The sequence below is a fragment of the Marmota monax genome, unplaced genomic scaffold, assembly GCF_021218885.2.
Source record: "Marmota monax isolate L192 unplaced genomic scaffold, Marmota_monax_Labrador192_F-V1.1 WCK01_AAM20220418_F8-fsc00244, whole genome shotgun sequence".
Taxonomy (NCBI): domain Eukaryota; kingdom Metazoa; phylum Chordata; class Mammalia; order Rodentia; family Sciuridae; genus Marmota; species Marmota monax.
In genome coordinates, this window is record NW_026692962.1 from 454675 (window position 1) to 475726 (window position 21052).

Consider the following 21052-nt stretch of genomic DNA (forward strand, 5'->3'; position numbering starts at 1 on the left):
TCTCAAGGGGAAATATCAGCAGTGATGTCCTTAGACTGGCAGGAGCAGCTTTGACTAGGTCAAATGGCCAAGAAGCAAGTGTCATTAGTTCTCCTTTTCTTTTAGAATTGCTCATCTCTTCTCCATCTTTTTCTACCCATCTGATATTTGGTGTTTCCATTCTTTGATCCAGCTTTCTAGAACCTCCTTTCACCCCTTGTGCCTCCCTTTCCCTGTTTGTCTTTTGCATCATGGAGCTGAGTGTCTTCCTTGCCCCTTGCCTGGGGTAATCACCCTGCTCACTTGCCAATGATGGGGATTGCCTCTTAGAATGAATGGAAAGACATAGTTGTGTAAATGAATCTCTGGTCTCTGGGGTGGATACTTTGGGGGTAGGGATCGTTCAGAGTATAGGAGGCATAGGGTTGTCACATTTAGCAAATAAGAATACAGGATGCCCAATTTAATTTTAATATTATATAAACAGTGAATTTTTTTTTAGTAAAAGTACATCCTAAATATTGCATGGAGTACATATTGTTTTTTATTTGTCAACCTTATGTCATTTACCTAGAAAATATGAATGGCATTTGATTATCTAAGCTTGGTTGTTAGACTCCTAGGAGGTCAACTTCTAGTTTAGAATTTCCAGTGTGGTGGAAGATATTTTACTGGGATCTTTGATTTTAATGATGAGAAATCACGTTGGCCGCCTTGAGATGAGCCTCTAGTTTCTCACATGCAGCGCTTCATTGTGCCGCTAGGTGGTGCTATTCTCGTGGTTTTGAGTCTGCAAATAGGTTTGTGTCGCGTTTTATGCTAATTGGCTAGTAGGAGTTGGGGATGGTACTGTTCTTTTCCTGTGCCTAGTGCTGCTGTAACTGCCTTATTCAGAGGAGAGTGGCTTTGGTTCTGACAGAAATTAAAATACCATTTTGTAGGCCCTTGTTTCTATGTTTAAGATTTGAGTAGGTGGAGGTACTTCGCTGAATATGTGAGCAGCAACGGGAAGCTGCACTTTACCAGAGACTGGAAGAGATGGAAATGCACGTGGTCCCTGACTTAGATGAGGGCTCCTGAAGCAGGCTTCATCCTCCTGGACTAGCCTTACCTCCGCTGTCCCTATCAACCCAGGACCCCTGATTGACAGGAGTTCCCCTCTGCCCGTGCATTGCTGGGAAGGTGTTCCTTGCTCACTCCTTTGTAAGCACTGCTTTCTGGTTATACCTGGATGGCTAGAACTGAAGTGTTTTTCATTTACCCGTTAAGTTTGCCTTTCTATCCCTTTTTGTTAAAGATTGTCCATGTCCAAGAAAATGCCTGCATTTCACATATTTCAAATATCAGCAGAACTTAAGAACTGATAGGAATATAGCTGCAATCAACATTTAGTAGGAGGTATTCATATCTTCTCTTCCAAACTCTAGTTTTTTTGGGTGTGTTGATGCACACCTGTCATCCCAGTGGGTTAGGAGGCCTAGACAGGAGGATTGCAAATTCATAGCCAGCCTCAGCAATTTAGCAAAGGCCATGTCTCAAAATGAAAAATAAAGAGGGCTGGGGATGTGGCTCAGTAGTTGAGTGTCCCAGGGTTCAATCCCTGGTACCAAACAAATGAACAAACAAACAAACAAACAAAAAAACCCAAAACAAAAAACACCAAAGTTTAGTTTTATATTATTAAAAAAAAAATTAGTATTTTTGATGAGATTAATTTGGCCTTTTTTTTCATAGTCAGTTTTGTGGCAGCAGGGTCATAGAATTTATTTGTGGGTTAACAATCCATATCTTGGATTGACAAATCTGAAAGAGAAGAAATGCAGAGCTTTCATTAAAACTCAGCATCTTTCTTTATTGTATTCCTCATCCAAGAAACGTGAAAATGAAACTCTCCGGTGTTAAAACATTGTTACAGGTATATTCTCTGTATAACCTTGGCCTGTGAGTGTTTACTTTTAAGATATATATGTATGATTATGTATATTTTTATGTATATATATGCAGATATACATGTCATATATATAATCTATCTACTTATAGTAGAGGTTTTTTAATTTTAATATCTGAACCTTTAGGGGCTAGGGTTGTAGCTCAGTGGTAGAATGCTTGCCTGGCATGTGTGAGGTGCCTGGTTTGATCCTCAGCACCACATAAAAATAAATAATTAAAATAAAGATAATGAGGGCTGGGGTTGTAGCTCAGTGGTAGAGTGTTTTCCTCGAATGTGGAAGGCACTGGGTTTGATCCTCAGCACCACATAAAAATAAAAAATTAAGGTATTGTGTCCATCTACAACTAAAAAAAAATTAAAAAATAAAGATATTGTGTCTATCTACAACTAAAAATATTTTAAAAATGTGAACCGTTTAGCATTGAGGTGAGTTCTTATAAAGGAAAGTCAAGTTTATATGTGGTGACACCTTTTTGAGAGTGTTATTTCATTTACATCTACTTGTACACACATGAAGAATACTTTTATAAGGATTACATTTTCAGTTTAATTACAACTCTATTGCTTTTAATAGCACACTTATCTACTATAGGCTTGTTAATTATTTTGACATCTGCCCTAATTAAGTCAGCTTAATTTTTTGGGAATTCAAGCAGCACTCAGTATTTTAATTGAACTAAAAGGAAGAAGGGAGAGAGACTCTTATGTCAAATGAACTTTGGTAGAAAGGGAATGAAAATGTTATGCCTCAACATATAAAGCCTTGCATACAGAGACAAACTAGAAACGAATTTGCTGGGAATGTGTGAAACTTTACCGCGACTCAATATCTGCAGTTCACTTTGATGAAAGAAATGATGAAAGGAATGCTATGAATTCTTCAAATTTTCTAGCACAAATAATCATCCAACATACAGCAACATTGTGATATTCTAGTATGTGATTCTTGATGTTCTATAGGGATTTCAGAAAATGGATGGAACTATAAAGCAATTGAAGTTTGACTTTGGTATAAATAGAACACTTTCAACCTCTTGTCATGCTGTGCCAGGGAGCCCTTTAATTATGAACGCTTTAAAATTTTTGTTAAAAGTTTTTATAGAAACTTAGTGAAGTGTTCCTATTCTGTTCACTTGTGGTAAGAGCTCCCAACTATTGAGTGCTAAGTAGGTTCTTTTTATAGATCTAAATTATAGACTCTTTTTAAAAGGGGGAAGCAACTTTAGTTTCAGAGAAATTTGAAAATTCTTTGTACCACCTTTTTGATTGTGAGTAGGACTAGGAGCCTAACTGAGGGCATCAGGCAGCTCCTTGCACAAAGCAGGGCACAGTCAGAGAGTGTGTCTCCATGAAGAGGCCACCTGCTCTCCAGGCAGAGACCTTGGCATGATGACCCTGGAAACTAGTGCTGGCCCCCTGCTGCTGCTCCAGGACATTCAGCTGTGTTTTATCTGAGCAGTTGCCCAGTCAATTGTAGTCTTGTCTGATATCTGGGGAATTATCAGGTATGGGCTCTCTGGGTGAAGCAGAAGGAAAGGCAAATGACTCTTACCTCTTACTATTAAAGAAAGAGCCCCTGGAGACCATAATCACACTTTATTTTTTTCTGAGGAATGTTGATGTTTGATCTGGGGCAAAAGGCACTTCAGTTGAAAACAGGATGTGTTACACTTCATCTAATAAAATGGTGTATGTATCCTTTATTATTTTTTTTTTTTAAGGAAGGGACTGCCAGACATCTATAGACTGAACTTGGATGTCATTTTATTTTCACTCTTGATGTGTATTCTCGACCCAGGCATTACAAGGCAAAACTGTTTTTTGGGGTGGTGAAAAACCTTTTTCTGTATAAAGCACAGATTTATTTACACATAATACATATATAGATATGTAGTGTACCTGTGTGGTAGTACAATTTTATGGGGAAAGATAAGGAAAAAAAACAAAATAAAATGTAAAGAGGCTTTTGGAGGAACAGTACACGTAAAAAAGTTGTGAAATGCTGATTTAGAGACACGCTTTTTCACACCTTAACATTTCTGAAATTAGGATGGAGTTTTAAATTGATAGCATGTCGTGGTTTCATGTTTTATTGGTCAAACTTAAATAATGGTATGTATTGCACAATGAAGATGGTACGGTGGTGTCTGAGATTTGCTGAAACACTGTGAATTTCTCAAACTACTGGGGAAGATTTGAGAAGAGTCTACAGTTTGACCAAGGAAAACAGTCAAAAGGATTCCTCAAAATCAAACAAATAAATAAGCAACCCCCACTCCCTGAAGATTTCTAAACATCAGCAACAGCCATTAACTTTTTCCTATTTCCTTTTTCTAACTAAAGGTTTTCATGGATGAAATCAACATTGTACCAGTTTCTTAGGTCAGAAACATCAGTCATTTTTAACTTTCCTTGTGACCCAATCAGAATTCTGATTCAGCTCTTCGTCCTTATTGCCACATCCTGCCCCTCTCAAGCACGCTTCTCTTCTGCCCCACCCTTCCAGTCTTGTCTCTCTGGCCCCTGTCTCTGTCCCTTCCTGTTCCAGCTGGTCCTTGGCTGCCAGATCCTTTTGCTTTCATCACTTTCTCCACCACCCCCATGTGACATTTTCACTTTGCCCTTTCCACTGGATAGAGAGAAATACAGATTTCTACATGATAGCAAATTTGCATGTGTCTCAGCTGCTAATGTTATCATTACACTTGGGGCCAGTGTGGTTTCTGGTAGGGTTTAATTTCAGGTTTATGTGGATGCATTTGCTATACTTTGTATTTCATCTGTGTTCCTCTCTTACAGCTGGCCTTGGAAGGACAGGGACATTGATAGCCTGTTATGTAATGAAGCACTACAGGTTTACACACGCTGAAATCATCGCTTGGATAAGAATTTGCCGGCCAGGTTCCATTATTGGGCCCCAGCAGCACTTCCTGGAAGAGTAAGTGTACCCCTCTGTGTTTTCATGGTACATCCTTGTTCCTGACCCTTTCTACTTCTTCTTCCCCAGGTTCTGGACAGTGTCAAGCTCACAGTTATAAAATGGCTGCATTGTTTGAGAAGTCTGTGCCTCTAATAGAATATTGTTGATTTGACAGCTGATGCATTCTCACTTTGTACCTTTTATATCTCTTAGATCAGGTGAGAGTGAGAAGAAAATCACAGAGCCATCTCTGCCTACCCCTTTTCTGTCATTTTCTATGTGTGATCTGGCTACAGTGCAATTTTCTTATGTCATCCCACTTGGCACTTTTCATTCTTCTCTTTTGTTTGCATGTCTAAAAGCAGAATGAAGTAAAAAACACAACTAAGGTCAGTCAGTGATTTCACTAAGTTTGCTGCTCTCCTGACAACTAACTGAACTGCTAATGAGGCTGCACCTTCTGAATACAACCAAGAAGTTACCAAGGAAAGAAAAAGGAAAACTGGATTTTAGCCCTGGCCCCACTATTTACCAGCTTTATGACCATCATTCAGAAGAATGCTTATAAATTTTACGTTTATTTATTCACATATTCATTTGTTAACTTTTGGTGCAACCTCAGCCCACTGGGTAGAAAGATTTAACCTCTAAGGGGACAATCCTTTCTGGACCACCTGGCTTCTCCTTAAAATGCTGCAGGTTACCATCAATTTACCCATTAATACAATGAGTAGATGAAATTAGTGATAGTTGACCTAGGTCCAGCTGTAAGATGTTATCAATTAATGACATACTGAAACCTGCATTTTTTTTCTTTTATGTTGGGAATGGCATTCTTTTCCATGAAATTATTCCTTTCTGAATTAAATCATTTTAGGTTGGTAAGAAACAAATGATCATGAATTTCATAGAAAGGTACTGTAAATAAGCTCTTAGTGTCTGAAGTGATTAAGAAGATTTGAGCCTGCTGAGGGATGACTTCAGTTGGCAGTATTATAGGGAATAATTTATAAGAAAAAATAAATTCTGAAAAAATGAGCAGTTATACCTTAGCTTAAGAGCAAGACAAAAGGGTAATAACTTTTTAAGAAAAAATGTGCAAGAAGACAGAAACTTCAAGAGTTTTACCTGTGGGGTACAAATAAAATAATTCTGTTGTTAAAGTGCTTTGTTCTTGATCGTATTTCTTGGCCAGTGACTTCCTCTGTTTCTTTCCTCTTTTGTGCATTCTGTGCTCCTACAGTGTGGAGCTTTGTAGAATGAATCTTAAAGTGCTCATTCTACTAGTTACTTACCAAAGTTGAACAAATGGCCTTAGGGTTAAAAAACAAAATCCAAAATACTCCTCAGCCTAGTTCTTTGAGCCATTTAATCCATCTTAAAATTATAGGTTGGAAGAAGGTTCATTCAGTTGGTAGAACACTTGCACCAGGCCCCCGCACTGTGCAGCTCTCGAGGCGGGGAGATGCAGTGGAGAACGCCCCTGGCCCAGGGCACCTGGTTTTCAGGGTGTCAGATAGCACGGCCTGTGAACACCTTCACACCTCCCTATTGTGCCTCTGCTCTGCCATATCATAAGGTGATAGCAGAAGAAATTTGGGTTATAAGACACAGGCACTCTAGGTTGAAGAAAGGTTTATTCCTTTGTGAGTACATAAGCTGTACAACTCTGGAAATTTCCTAGGTTGTGAGTCATACTATAGTTTTCCAAGTATTTGTGAAAGCTGAGGTGCAGGAATGATTCTCTTGTCTAACTCCCATATGAAAAAAAGCCATTGCAATCCTTAGGGTAGAGCTTCCTGCAGGCAGACATCTTTTTTGTCTTAGGCAATGTATCTTTTATATCTTTTATATTTTGCAATGTTTCTTACAGAACTTGCATGGAAAAGTACCTGTGGGGCTCATGGGCTCTCCCCCGGGCATTATTATATCTCTTCCCTCAGGGCTCTGGTCTCTGGCCTACTCTGCTAAGTATTTGAGCTTGATTTTTACTCTTTTATTCTTTCCTCCTCTCATTGCTGCCTCCCCCCCCACGCCAGTGTCTTGACATACCCCATGCACTGTTTACTGGGCTGGTGGCATTCTTCCGTCCAGCAGATGGTAGTTGTGTGCACACCCTGAGTTGGGCAATGCTTTCTCCCAGATAAGGGAGAGTGAACAAGGCAGCCAGGGTTCTTGCTCTAGGGTGCATGCTTTTCTAATGGAAGGAACATGTATAAGGAAAAGTGTATTGTATGCAGGGTGATGGCTGGTGGTAAGTGCTCCGAAGAGGTGACAGAATTGGGGGAGGGGTGGCACACAGGAGTAGAGAGCTCTTGGAAAGCATGGAGGAATGCTGAGACCAAAAGGCAAGAAAGAGCAAGTCTTGTCAAAATCTGAATTGTGTTCCATGCAGGGAGCCTGTGTGGTCCTGAGACAGCAGCAAGCTTAGTGTTTTAAAACTGAGAGAGCAGGTTCATGTGGATGGAATATAATAAACTGGGTATGCCCAGTGAGTTTTCACAAAGCTGATCAACTGTGGAACCTTTCCAAGATCAAGAAGCAGAACATCACTAACATCCAGAGGCACCTCTTGTGTCTTTTTTATTCACTACCCAGTTCTTCCATCAAAAGAACCATTCTAGAGTTTTGCCTGTTTCTGAACCTTCTGTAGGGGGAACCCCTGCAGTATGTGTAGACATCTAGCTATTTTTCCTCCACATCATCTTTGCTGCTGTTGGTGGACACAGCTTGTTCATTTTCATTGCTATGATACCTTTAGTATATATGACATTTTAGTTCTCTGTTGATGGATATTCAGTCTGTTCCCAGTTGTTGACTATTTTGTGTCTTTGGTGTGTGGTCTGGTGGATGTACACCTGTGGTGGGCCAGTTGGGTGTGTGCATTCAGCTTTAGAAGATAGTAAACAGTTTCCCAAAGTCAGTATGCCTGTTTATATTCTCATCAGCAGTGGCTTGTCTGTCTTAAATTGTAGCCATTGGATTTTGTTAGTTGTGGTTTTCACTTTGTAGTATTAATTTGCTTTTCTGTGATAACAAATGAAGTTGAACATGTTTTCATGTTTATTGGCCATTCATATTTTCTCTTCTGTGAAGTATCTTTGTATGTTTCTTGAACGTTTTCTGTTGGATTGATCGTCTTTTTCTTGATTGTAGGGATATTCTGAATACAAATACAGCCCATTAGATGTAATGCAATACATTCTCCTACCTTGTGGTATGTGTGCATTTCACTCCCACTTAGTGTGGTGTCTTTTGAAGAACAGAATTTTAAAGTATCGGTGCAGTTTAGTTTCACAATTTTTTTTTCCCCCTGTAGGTAATGCTTTCTGTGTACTACTTCAGATATCTTTGTTGCTGAGCATCCTGGCATATGCTTGTAGTCTCAGTTACTTGGGAGGCTGAGGCTTGGAGGATCACTTGAGCTCAGGATTTTTAAAAAATTAATTTATTTTTTCCAATTTGTTATACATGACAGTGGAATACATTTTAATCCATATTACTCATATATGGGGCTGGAGAATATTATGCTGAGCCCAGAATTTTGAGATGAGCCTGGGCACCATACTGAGACCATGTCTAAAGGAAAAAAAAAAAAGATATCTTTGTCAACTACAGAGTATGAATATATTATGTTACCTTCCAGAAGCTTTCCTGATTTTTTTCCATTGCATTTAGTTCAACAGTTCATCAAGAATTGCTTTAAAGCATATATCATGAGATAAGAGCCAATGTTGTTTTCCCCCATATCAATATTCATGTCAACGAATACAATTTATTGAAAAGAACACTCTTTTCCCTTTGCTCTAAAGTGTCATCTTATCATAAATCAAGTGTCTTCATATGTTTGTTTCTGGACACTGTATTCTATTCTGTTAGTTTGTATATCTTGACACCAGTACCTTAATTCAGAGAATCACTGCACTTTAAATGAGTCAATGTCTAGGAGTGTAAGTCCTTTGAACTTATTCAAGAATATCTTGATACTTTCATTTATTTAGATCTTTTTAAATCTTAATAATATAAAAAATGTCTTTAGTTTTCTGTGTAGAGGGGTTGGATGTCTTTTATTTGAATTTATTGAATGCATCGTAGAGGCATCATGTTTTAGGTTTTATTTTCTAATTGTTTAAGGCTGGAGTATAGAATTAGAATTGATATAAAAATCTCACAATTGTACTTCTGTATAATCACAAACCAAGTCAAGATGTAGAACATCCTAGAAAATCCTATCACACCTCTTCTCAGTTTGCCCTGACACACCGCAAAACATTTTCTTCAGGTTTTTGTCACTATAGACCAGTTTTGTCTATTCCTAGGCTATATTGACACACCAAGTGTTGTTTTGTGGCTGACTTTCTTTCCTTTCTTGCTTAAAATAATGTTTTTGAGATTGATTTATGCTGAGTATGTATGTAGTTCATTCTTTATTTTATTGCTGAGTAGTTTTCTACTGTATATATTATGGTGTATTTATCCATACAATTGTTAATGGACATTTGGATGATTTCTAATTTTGAATTATTATGAATAGCCTGGTGCGGTGGTACATTCCTGTAATCTGAGTGGCTGGGGAGGCTGACAGGAAGATCTCAAGTTCAAAGCCAGCTTTAATAAAAGTGAGGTGCTAAGCAACTCAGTGAGACCCTGTCTCTAAGTAAAATACAAAATAAGGCTGGGGATGTGGCTCAGTGGTTGAGTGCCCCTGAGTTCAATCCCCAGTACCCCTGCCTCAAATTATTATGAATAAAGCTTCCATGAATATTTTTGTGTGAGTCTATTTATTTCCTTTATTTAAAAAACCAGGGGTGAAATTTCTGGGTCATAGGGCTCGGTACAATTTAACTTTATGAAAAACTACCAATTTTCCAAAATGGTTGAATCATTTTATAAACTACTTGGTAATGTATGAGGGTTCTAGCTGTGCCACTTCTGTGTGAACATTTTATATCATATATATTTTTTCCCTCATTCTGGTTGGTTTGAAATAGTATCTCATTGTGATTTCAGTTTGTGTTTCTCTGATGACTAATGATGTTGAATACTTTTTAATTTTTCATATACATATATTTTGTGAGGTGTCTGACCAAATCTCTTGCCCATTTAAAAATATTAGTTTCTTTTAAAATCATTGCTTTGTAAATGTTTTATTTATCTACTGCATATATACTTCATATATTTTGCATACAAACTTTCATCAGCTACATGTACTCTGTCTTTTAGTGAGCAGAATCTTAAAATTTTGCTGAAATTGAGTTTTGAAAATTGACCTTACATCTTACAAACCTCGCTAATTTCACTTATTAGTTCTAGTAGCTCTCTTCTTTTTTCCTTATTGTACTGGCTCAGTTGGAAGTGATGGTAAAAGTAGACATCTGTATTTTGTTCCTAATCTAAGAGAAAATATATCATTAAATATGATGTTGGCCATGGAATTTCAAAGACGACTTTTATCTGAATGAGGAAACTTCTTTCTATCTGGTTTGTTTTGAGTTTTTAATTTAAAAATGGTAGTAAACTTTGTCAGTTTTCCTGTATTTGTTTAGATAATCATGCAATTTTTCTCTTTTTGATGATGAATTACACTTATTTTCAAATGTTGAGCCATAATAGTCATTTTTTTTTAATAAGACTGGATTTGATATGCTAATGTTTGTTGAGGATCTCTGTGTCTATGGTTATAAGTGATTTGATGTATCCTTTTCTTGTACAGGCTGAGTATTCCTTATCTGAAATGCTTGAGACCTAAGGTATTTCAAATATTGGAGTTTTTGGCTTTAGGAATATCTGCAGAGTCTTTACCAGTTGAACATCCCTCATCTGACATTCTGAAACCTGAACTATCCAAAATTCAAAACTTTGTTAGTTCTCAAAAAGTTTCAGGTTTGTGGACATTTTGATTTTGAATTTTTGAATTGGGGATGCTCAACCTATAATGCTTTGTTAAGTTTTGTTGACAAGGTTGTGCTGACCTCATAAGATCTGTGTTCTGAAAAGAAGGTGTTATAAGATGCTATTGTGAAAATTTAAGGGTGAGATGGGAAACTAGGGGATGAAAAGTGTTGTGGAGACAGAGTTCAAGTTGGTTTCAGACAACCTGGAAGAGCTGGTTGTATGGTGTGACAGTGGTAAACCAGGATGTGAGCCATGATAAGCCAGGCAGGTCATTTTCATGGAGGCTGAAGAATTTGGGTCAGTGGTAGTTTTCTATCCAGCAACTTTTGGGATAGGGTGGCTAAGGGGATGAGCAAAAGTCTTCTCTGTTTTGTCTTATTTTACATATGGTACTGGGTATTGAACCTAGGGCCTTGTGCTTACTAGGTGAGTACTTTACCCAGAGATGCATCCCCAGCCCCCCAAATCTCCTCTGATGCCATGTCTTTTGGCAGTTGGGTCAGGGAGTGGAGTGTGAGGTATCCAGGAAATCTCAGCTCCACTGTAGGGTAGTACTGGGCCCTGTGGGGGGAAGTATCAGATCAGAGGGGCCTGTGTGCTGTGGTGGCTGAACACTTCTGTTAATTTCTTTCCCTGACAATTTAAACCATTCTTCTGAGAAAATTAATTTTACATGCCTTATTCTAGCCATTCTAACCATAGTCACAAGCCTTCTCTTAAGCTATATTATATGCTAATAATGGTTTTCTTTTGCCCAGTCCATATTGCTATTGTGAGTTGATAAAAGTTTAGTTTCTCTATTAAATGTAAACCACTTAGAAGGAAATTGTTTATTTCTTGTCTATTCTCCTTTCTACATGTATCTCTAAGCTACTAATGAAACAACTGTTAACAGTAACAAAATAACAATAATTATTTTCTGTCTCAGCTTTCTGTCACTGTAACAAATGCCTGAGATAAAGAAACTTCAAAAGAGGGAAGGTTGATTTTGGTTCAGGATTTTGGAAGTTTTACTCCATGGCTGGTTGGCCCTGTTACCTTTGGGCCTGTGGTTAGGGTGCACATCTTGTTGGGGAGTGCATGGTGGAGCTCTCCTCAGAAACCAAGAGAAAAAGAGGAAGAGACAGGAGGAACCAGAATCCCAATATCTCCTTCAAAGGGTATGTCCCTAATGACCTATCTTCCTTCCACCAGACCCCTAAAGGTTATACCACCTTCTAGTAGTACCACAGGCTAGGGATCAAACCTTCAGCACTCATAGTCCAACTCCAGCATTTTACATGTTGAATTTTTTTTAAAGTTTTTTTTTTAAAGTTGTAGATAACACAACACTTTTATTTTATTTATTTATCTTTATGTGGTGCTGAGGATCGAACTCAGGGCCTCACAATGTGCTAGGCAAGCATTCTACCCTTGAGCTACAACCTCAACCCTCCATGTTGAATTTTATTGTTATAATTGTAGATTTTAAATCATTCCCAGTGGCCTTTAATTTTCCTGTTTATATCATTCTTGTCTACCTTTGATATCATCTCACAGGTGGCAGAGATTCCTTCTTTCCTTCCTACAAATGTTTGTTGAAAGTTCCTAAGCATGCAACTTGAAAGTCACAGTAGAATTTAAAAGTTAATTTTTAACACTAGAGCTCATTTATTGGGCCAGGGCAGAAGCATTAATAGAAAAATGTATAAATTATGTAGTTTCTCTGATGGTGACAGGTGCTACCTAGAAAAACGGTAGAATAATGGGAAGAATAGAATAATGGAGTAGAAGGCAGTTTTAAATAAGTGATGCAAAGGGAGCTCATTGAAAAGCATTTAAACAAAGTTCTTGAAGAAGTGAGAGTATAAATTACAAGGATAATTACATTTTTTAAAAAGTATTTTTTCCTTTTGATTTAATTTTTAAACTGACAAATAAAGATTGTATAAGTTTAAGGCATATAACATGATATTTTTAAATTTGTATATATTATTAGCATTCATTGCCTTACATACTTATCTGTTTCTGGTAAAAAAAATAACTTGAAATTACCCTTTTAGCAATTCTCAAGTATATAATACATTGTTTTTTAAAAACTATTTTTCATTGTTTTCTTAAAAATTATTTTTGTTTATTTATTGTTATGTGGTACTGAGGATCGAACCCAGTGCCTCACATGTGCTAGGCAAGTGCTTTATCACTGAGCCACAACCCCAGCCTTCCTATAATAATTGTTATTAACTATAGTCACCATGTTGTACAGTAGATCTCTAGATCTCTAGAACTTATGTCTCCTAACTAAAATTTTGTATCTTTTGATCAATCTCTCTCTCCCCTACCCCCACTTCAACTCTTTGCTTTTACGAGTTTGACTTTTTTAGATTCACCGTATGAATAAAATTATATGGTATTTACCTTTCTGTTCTTGACTTATTTCACTTAGTATAATATCCTCCAGGTTTACCTATGTTAATGAAAATGATAGGATCCCCACCCTCATTTTCTGTATATGTACATTTATTGATGGACACTTGGGTTAATTTCATATCTTCATTATTGAGAATTACACTGCAGTGAACACAGAAGTGCAGATATCTCTTAACTGGAGGTTTTTGGTTGATGTTCTTTATCAAGAAATCTTTGAATTTCTATGCATACAATTATGTCATCCAGAAATTGGGCAGTTTTATTTCCTTTTCTGTTTTTAATATTTATTTTTTAGTTGTATTTGGACACAATACCTTTATTTATTTATTTTTATGTGATGCTGAGGATTGAACCCAGGGCCTCGCACATGCTAGGCAGGTACTCTACTGCTGAGCAACAATCCTAGCCCCTTCCTTTTCAATCTATACTTTTTATTTGTTTCTTTTCTTATTGCATAGGCTAACACTTCTAGCCTTGTGATGAGTAGGAGGGATTGAAACGCATATCCTTGTCTTGCTCCTGGTCTTGAGGGGAAGGCATCCAGATAGTCTTAGCTGATTTTTGAGGCAGTCTCCCCATTCAGTTTTGTCAAAGGCTTTTCCTGCCTTGGTTGAGACAATCATGTGATTTTTCTTCTTTAGCCTTTTATTATGATAGATTCCATTGATTGTTTTTCATGTATTATCCTGGGAGAAGAGGTGTCCCTGGAAGAGAATCTTGAGTAATTCCTGGAGAAGGGGGAAACTTGAGTCCTGGACAGGTGGGGTCCTTGACAGACATGACAGAAAAGAATTTCAGCATGTGTCAGTAGACACACAGAGATTTATTTAGGAAAACAAAGAATACTCATTTAAGGGTGAATATGTCCCATCTCAAGAGTAAGAGATATATTTTTGGGTACCCTGCTCTCTTTTAAAGGAAATGTGGTGAGGGGCTGGGTGTGGGAAGGAGCCTGAGCATGACATCAGTCAGTTCTTCACAAGATGGTTCACGGTGGACTGGTTGTTCTCAGGATCCTCAGGCCTGTGTGGTCTCCCTTACCTGATCAATAATGCTGAAAAGTCCTCTAAATTATAGGGTACTGAAAATATATCTCTCTTTGCTTAATCTATTTATCGATGAGCTGATTAGCAGCACACAGGGGAGTTCTCATAAGTGAAAGAGTTTATGGTTAATTTTAAGATTTACAGATTTTTCCAGAAGTTTGGGAGTGGGAGGCCTGAGAGAGAGATTGGCTTAGGCAGTGACAGACCAAGAAAAGGATGTAGAGCCTCCAAATAAAATTATGTTTCCTTGTCTTTCCTTTGTCATTTATTTTATTTTATTTTATTTTATTCTCCCTCAGAATGAATCTTTTATCCCTGGAATAATCCCACCTGCTCATAGTATAGAATTCTTTTTATCTAGTGCTGAATTCTCTTTGCTAATATTTTTGTTCAAGAGTTTTATGTCTGCATTCATAAATGGTATGATATTATAGCTTTTTTTTGGACTTCCTTTGCCTGGTTTTTGTATGAAAGTAATGTTAGCTTCATAAAATGAATTGGGAATTGTTCTCTCTCCTATTCCAGCAAAAGATTGTGCAGATCTGGTGTTAATTCTTTAAATGCTTAGTAGAATTCTCCACTCTTTCAGATTTCAGATTTTGGAATATTTGTATAGACTTTACCAATTAAACATCCCTAATACTTCAATATCTGAAACTAATGTGACAATCAAAAAGCTTCAGATTTTGATTTTGGAGTTTTGGATTAGGAATGTAATTTATGATATTTATAATTTGTGTCTTTTTTCTTTTATACAAGTTTGTCAGCTTTATTGACTTTTTCAAAGAACCAGCTCTATATTTCATTGGTTTTTCTCTTGATGCATTGTATTTGTTTTTAATTTCATTGATCTATGTTTTTATCCTTATTAGTTCCTTCTGCTTATTGTGGGTTTAGTTTGCTCTTTTTCTAGATTCTAGAGGTGGGAGCTTAAATTATTGATATTTCAGTTCTTTACTAACATATGTGTTTACACTATAAGCTTTTCTCTCTTAGCTTTGTTATATGAATTTTGACATGTATTTTTATTTTATTTTATCATGTATTATGTAGCATTTTAATCAATTTGAGTGACATATAGAAATATTAACCCTCTTTATATTCTTTTATTCTTCCCATTTATAGTACAGTTTTCTCAAATATTTCATCACTTAGAAACCACAGCAGTATTATAATTTCGCCTCAATCATGGAACATTTAGAAACTTTAAAGGAGGAGAGACATTCATTTTGTTTCCCCCACCTGCTATTGTCTTCCTTCCTAATGTGCTAAAGTTCCTTCTAGCGTCATTTCCTTTCTGTGAAGGGAACTTCCTGTAGTGATTCTTCTAGATAGATCTACCAGCAACAAATTCTCTTAGTTTTCTTTCATCTGAGAATATTTTGATTTCCTTTTCATTCTCGAGAGATAGTTTCTTTCACTGTTTGAAAACTGTTGTGCCCCTTCTGTCTCTCCTCCATGGTTTCTGATGAGAAATATGCTGTCGTTTGAAATATTTTCCCTCTATGGGTATGGTGTCATTTCTGTTTTTTGCTGCTTTCAAGATTTTTATTTCTTTGTCTTTAGTTTTTAGGGTTTTTATTGTTTATATCTTGGTGTGGATTTCTTTGGAGTTGTCCTTTTTTGTAAATCTGCTTAACTTTTTCAATGTCTTGATTTATTCCTTGTCAAATTTGAAAGATTTTCAGCTGTTATTTCTTCACTCTTTCAATCCTGTTCTCCTTTTCTTCTTCTGTTGACATCAATTTTAAACCTTTTGTCATGGCCATCATTGTCATGGTCATAATTTTATTTTCTGATTGATATTCAGATTGGATAATTTCTATTGTTCTGTCTTCCAATTCACTAATTCTTCTTTTTTTCTGCATTTTGCAGTTTAGCTTGACTACTGAGTTTTAAATTTTGGTTGTATGTTTTTCCATTCTAAAATTTCCATTTGATTCTTCTTCACATTTTCTGTTTCTTTGCTGAGACTTTCTCTTTTTCATTTGGGTCTTGTGTCTTGGCAATAATTTTTTGAAGCAATTTTGTTATGGCTACTTTACAGCCTTTGTCAGATAATTCTAACACCTCTGTCATTTGGTTCTTGGTATTTACTGATTATCTGTTTCTGGTCAGTCAACATCAATGTCTGAAAATGTCCACTTGAACATTTTCCTAGTATGTTAGAAGACCCTGGGTCTTACTTAAAGCCTCTGTTTTACCTGACCTCGTATACTGTTCCAGTAGAAAAAGTGATGTTGGCGGGGGTGGGGGGGGGATTTTCTGTCTTGCTATACTATCAGGTAGAGGCAGAATCCTGGGGTCCCACTGAGCCTCTCTTGATACTTAGTTTTAGAGGGTTTCTTGTTAATGCTGGGTGGATGTGGAAGTTCTAACTTCCCCATATGGTCTTTTTCTGACACCGTGATGGGATAGCTTGTTACTGAAGGGTGTACTAAAAGTCTTCCCTCTCCATTAGGCCCCCTCTGACACCATTCTGGCTGACAGGAAAGGAGCGCCTGTAACTGCCTGATTAGGGTGGGAGACAGACACTCCTGTTAACAGGGGTGGGGCTTGGGGCGGGAGACCTCATTACCTGCCCTTCTTTGATACCTCTCTGACCAGGGGAGGAGGGGCCTAGCGTGTCTCTTGACAGCCTGGTAGGGATGAAAGTCCCCTTTCAGCCTTTGCCGATTAGATGGAAAAGGAACAAAATTTTTTCCTGTGGTGTTTGACGAGATTGAGCAGTCATTGTCAAACATTTTTCTACCTTAACCAGGATGCCACTTTCCTGGTGTTGAACTACCGAGGGCAGGATTTTGTTGCTATTCTGTTGACATTTAAGGATTGCTCCATTCTTTAGCTCCAAGACCGGGATGTATATGACAAAAAGAAAACCCTGGGAACTTACGACATGTTGTTACTTGGGCCTCAAGGTTCCTAACCAGTTTACATTCTTCTCTTCTATTTTTCAGGGTCTTCTTAGGTTTGTTTTATCTGTCGTACAAAATAAATTTTATTTAATGTAAAGAATAGGAGAAAGAATGTCTACATGTCTTATTGAAAGTGGTGTTATACCAAATATTTTAATAGATAATTAAATAATGCTCAGCATAGAGTCTGCTATGGTAGGCTGCATGATGTTCCCCACATATGTGCGTGTTGTAATCCCTGGTCCCTATAAAATTTACTTTATATGGAGAAAGAGACTTTGAAGAAGTGATTAAGTTAATAATCTTGAGAAGATTATCCTGTATTATTCAGGTGTGTCCTTAAACAGGGGCCACAGGAAGAGTCATTTAGAGGACACAGGAATGTGATGACAGAAGCAGAGATTGTACCAATGCACTTTGAAGCTGGAGGAAGGAGCCATGAGCCAAGGAACATGGCAGCCACCAGAAGCTGTTAAAGGCAAGAAAACAGATTCTCCCCTCAGAGTCTGTAGAAGGAACCGACCCTGCCTATGTCTTGACTTTAGCACAGCACAACTGATTTTAGAGATTCAAACTCCAGAATTCTAAGAGATGTTGAACATTTTTCATATGTTTGTTGATTGATTGTATATTCTCTTCTGAGAAGTGTCTGTTCAGGTCCTTGGCCCATTTATTGATTGGGTTATTTGGGTTTTTTTGGTGTTAAGATTTTTGAGTTCTTTATATACCCTAGAGATTAGTACTCTATCTGATGTGCGAGTGGAAAAGATTTGATCCTATTCTGTAGGTTCTCTGTTCACCTCACTGATTGTTTCTTTTGCTGAGAAGTTTTTTTTTAGTTTGAATATATCCCATTTATTGATTCTTGGTTTTAATTCTTGCACTACAGGAGTTTTATTAAGAAAGTTGGGGCCTAAACCGACATGATGGAGATTTGGGCCTACTTTTTCTTCCACTAAGTGCAACATCTCTGGCTTAATTCCTAGGTCCTTGATCAACTTTGAGTTTTGCGCATGGTGAGAGAAGTTTAATTTCATTTTGTTACATGTGGATTTTCAATTTCCCCAGCACCATTTGTTGAAGAGGCTATTTTTTCTCCAATATACGGTTTTGGCACCTTTATCTAATATAAAGTAACGGAAGTTATGTGGGTTAGACTCTGTGTCCTCTATTCTGTACCATTGGTCTACAGGTCTATTTTGGTGCCAATACCATGCTGTTTTATTTATTATTGCTCTGCAGTATTGTTTTAGGTCTGAAATAGTAATGCTACCAGCTTCTCTCTTATTGCTAAGGATTGCTTTGGCTATTCTGGGTCTCTTATTTTTCCAGATGAATTTTATGATTGCCTTTTCTATTTCTATAAGGAATGCCATTGGGATTTTGATTTGTATTGCATTTAGACATTCAAACTCCAGAATTCTAAGAAAGTAAATCTGTGTTCTTTTAAACCACTATGTTTGTGGTAGTTTTTTTTTGCAGTAGCCATAGGAAACTAATACGTCTTTCTTTCATCAGTAAATATGTACAGCAGCATGTATAGATCCTAATGATGAACAGGGATATTCTAAACTTCTCTTTTTCATTGTACCTTCTATTTTGGAGTACTTGACGTATGGGAAGTCATGTGACCCAAGTAATATTTAAGGAAGATTCGGCTGTAACTGTGTGAGATGAATCAGATGATGGGTGTCAAAATCAGAGAAGCTAAAAAGGAGACCACTGCCATCTGTCAGGGAGACAGGGCCTTTTCAAAAGGGCTAGACATTGCACCAAAGAGTTGGAGATGGGCTCCAAAAACATTTCAAGGGAAAAGAATACCAAGCTTTGAAGACTGACTAATGACACAGGGACGACAAGGGTGAAGTCAGTGATGACGCAGAAGCATGAATAATTAACATGTCCATTAAGACAGAAATAAGAAGGTGAAAAAGCTTTCATTAGGTTCTCATCTGTCACAAGTGACTGAACAAGTTAAAGGGGTTGTATTCTTTCTCTCAAGAGGTGAAAAGCCAATCAGTGCTTTTTAGATAATGTTAATTCCAAATCTATGTCTGTAGAAGAGCTCGTTTGTCATTTCCTGCTCATCCTTGAAGATCAAAAATATGTCCAGGTGTTTCTGTGTCTCAAGTGAACATTCTCCTTATGTCACTGGCCGTGAGCGATGTTTGTTACTGTTCTTACAAGTCGCTGATAAATTTATGTATGGGTAGCTTCAGAACTATTCCTTTGTTATACAAAGTTTGTCAGTTTTATACAAGTATTTTTTTTTCCCTAGGATATAGAGGTCATGTTTACAAAAGCAACCATAGGTGTTTCTTTCTCCTACTTAAACCTGAAATTCTTAAGCTAGAATACCATTTTGAAATCCAAATGTTTTTTTCTTCTAAAGGTTGTTAAGGTTCTTCTCAAGATGTACTTTACAGCTCTTTTGTTATTGAGCCTTCTCATTACTCATCCTTCTCAGATACAACCTGTAAAAGTATGAAGGTGGAGCCAGGGAGTGGTAAAATTTGGTTGATTCTATTTATTGAACATTTACAGTGTGGCATAATGTTGACCTCTAGATCACAATCCATTAACACTTTCATCCAAGGATGCCTCAGGGGATCATTGAGGGACAGGTGCTGGGCTTTCATGGGGGATGTTCAGCAAAACTCATGTAACAAGTCGAAATCTGGACGTTGTGGAGAGTTCTCTCTGTGAAGCAGAGCTGCCCTTTTGAATTAAGTCATCTTTAAAAGGGAGCAATTTTGTGGTTGAACCCTTTTCATTCCAAAATCCAAAAGTATTTTTTAGCATTTAGGTAGCTGTAAGGCTTTCCATTGTCTTTTGTGCTTCTCAGACTTTAGGATAAGAGTCACTTGGGGGCCTTGTTAAGTACAGTGTCCAATCGACAGGTCTGGGTGGGGCTTGAGAATCTGCATTTCTGAAAAGCTCTAAGGTGATGTGATGATGCAGTCCTTGAGCCAAATCCACAGCACACGTTTTTGGCTCATTCTTACTCTGTAGGTGTGAATTTGCACCACATCTCATTGTGGTGCTTTGAATATTTGGTCAATTTCACAGTTGAAGTGAGCTGGATCAGAAATTAATAGTTTAGCCATTGCTTTTGATTTTAGAAATTACCAAAAATGACATGAAGAAAACCAGTTTAGCAAATGGAAAAATGCTAGAAAAGGTCTAATGGTGATGGTTTGAGTTTTAGTTGGGGTTGACCCCTGCCATTTCCTAATAGGCTTTTCTTTTAGATATGTGCAATTAGGGTCAAGTAACATAATTTTTTTTTTTTTAATAATAAATGTAAGGATTTAACATTTTGTTCTTAAATACAGAAATTAAAATCTTAAATATAGAAAAATCAGAACTTGACAACAGAAGATAAATTATGGTTCCTTTATTAGAATAAGGCATATCACAAAAGTTTTAGTTTGCACTATTTGTTAAAAGTGACCTTTTTTGCAATAATACTGTTATGGAAGCTTCTGATTTTCTTTTCAGTATTTACTATTGTATTTTCTGATCCCTTTATTGACTGTTAATTGACATTGAAACTTTGCTATGCAAAAATAAAACACTAATATGAATTCAAGTTTTAATAATTAAGTATATATCAGAATTTTATGTAGTTGTAGTATCTGAAATTTATCTTGAAATATTCATTCCAATTGTTCCAGATAGAAAATTTAATTTTTAAATTAAATGTTTGTGGTAAAACATGTACAACATAAAATTTACCATTTTAATCCATTTTAGGTATACAATTCAGTGGTTTTAAGTACATTTATAATGTCATGCAGCCATTGCCACTATTTCCAGAACTTTTTCATCATCCTAAACAGAAACTAATAAATTTACCAATAAATCCTCATTATCCCGTTCCTCAGCTCCTGGGAAAGCTATATTCTATCTACTGTTCCTTGAATTTGTCTATTCT

General features: G+C 36.9%; 1 protein-coding gene across 4 annotated transcripts in view; it reads left to right on the forward strand.

The window, feature by feature from the left end:
• Window positions 1-21052, forward strand: part of Cdc14a (cell division cycle 14A) — a 161075-nt gene that overhangs the window by 102159 nt on the left and 37864 nt on the right. For all 4 annotated transcript variants that reach the window (XM_046452334.2, XM_046452335.2, XM_058581971.1 and 1 more), the window contains one exon: window positions 4730-4868. In XM_046452334.2, the coding sequence (XP_046308290.1) occupies window positions 4730-4868 (139 nt within the window). The remainder of the gene's footprint in view (window positions 1-4729; window positions 4869-21052) is intronic.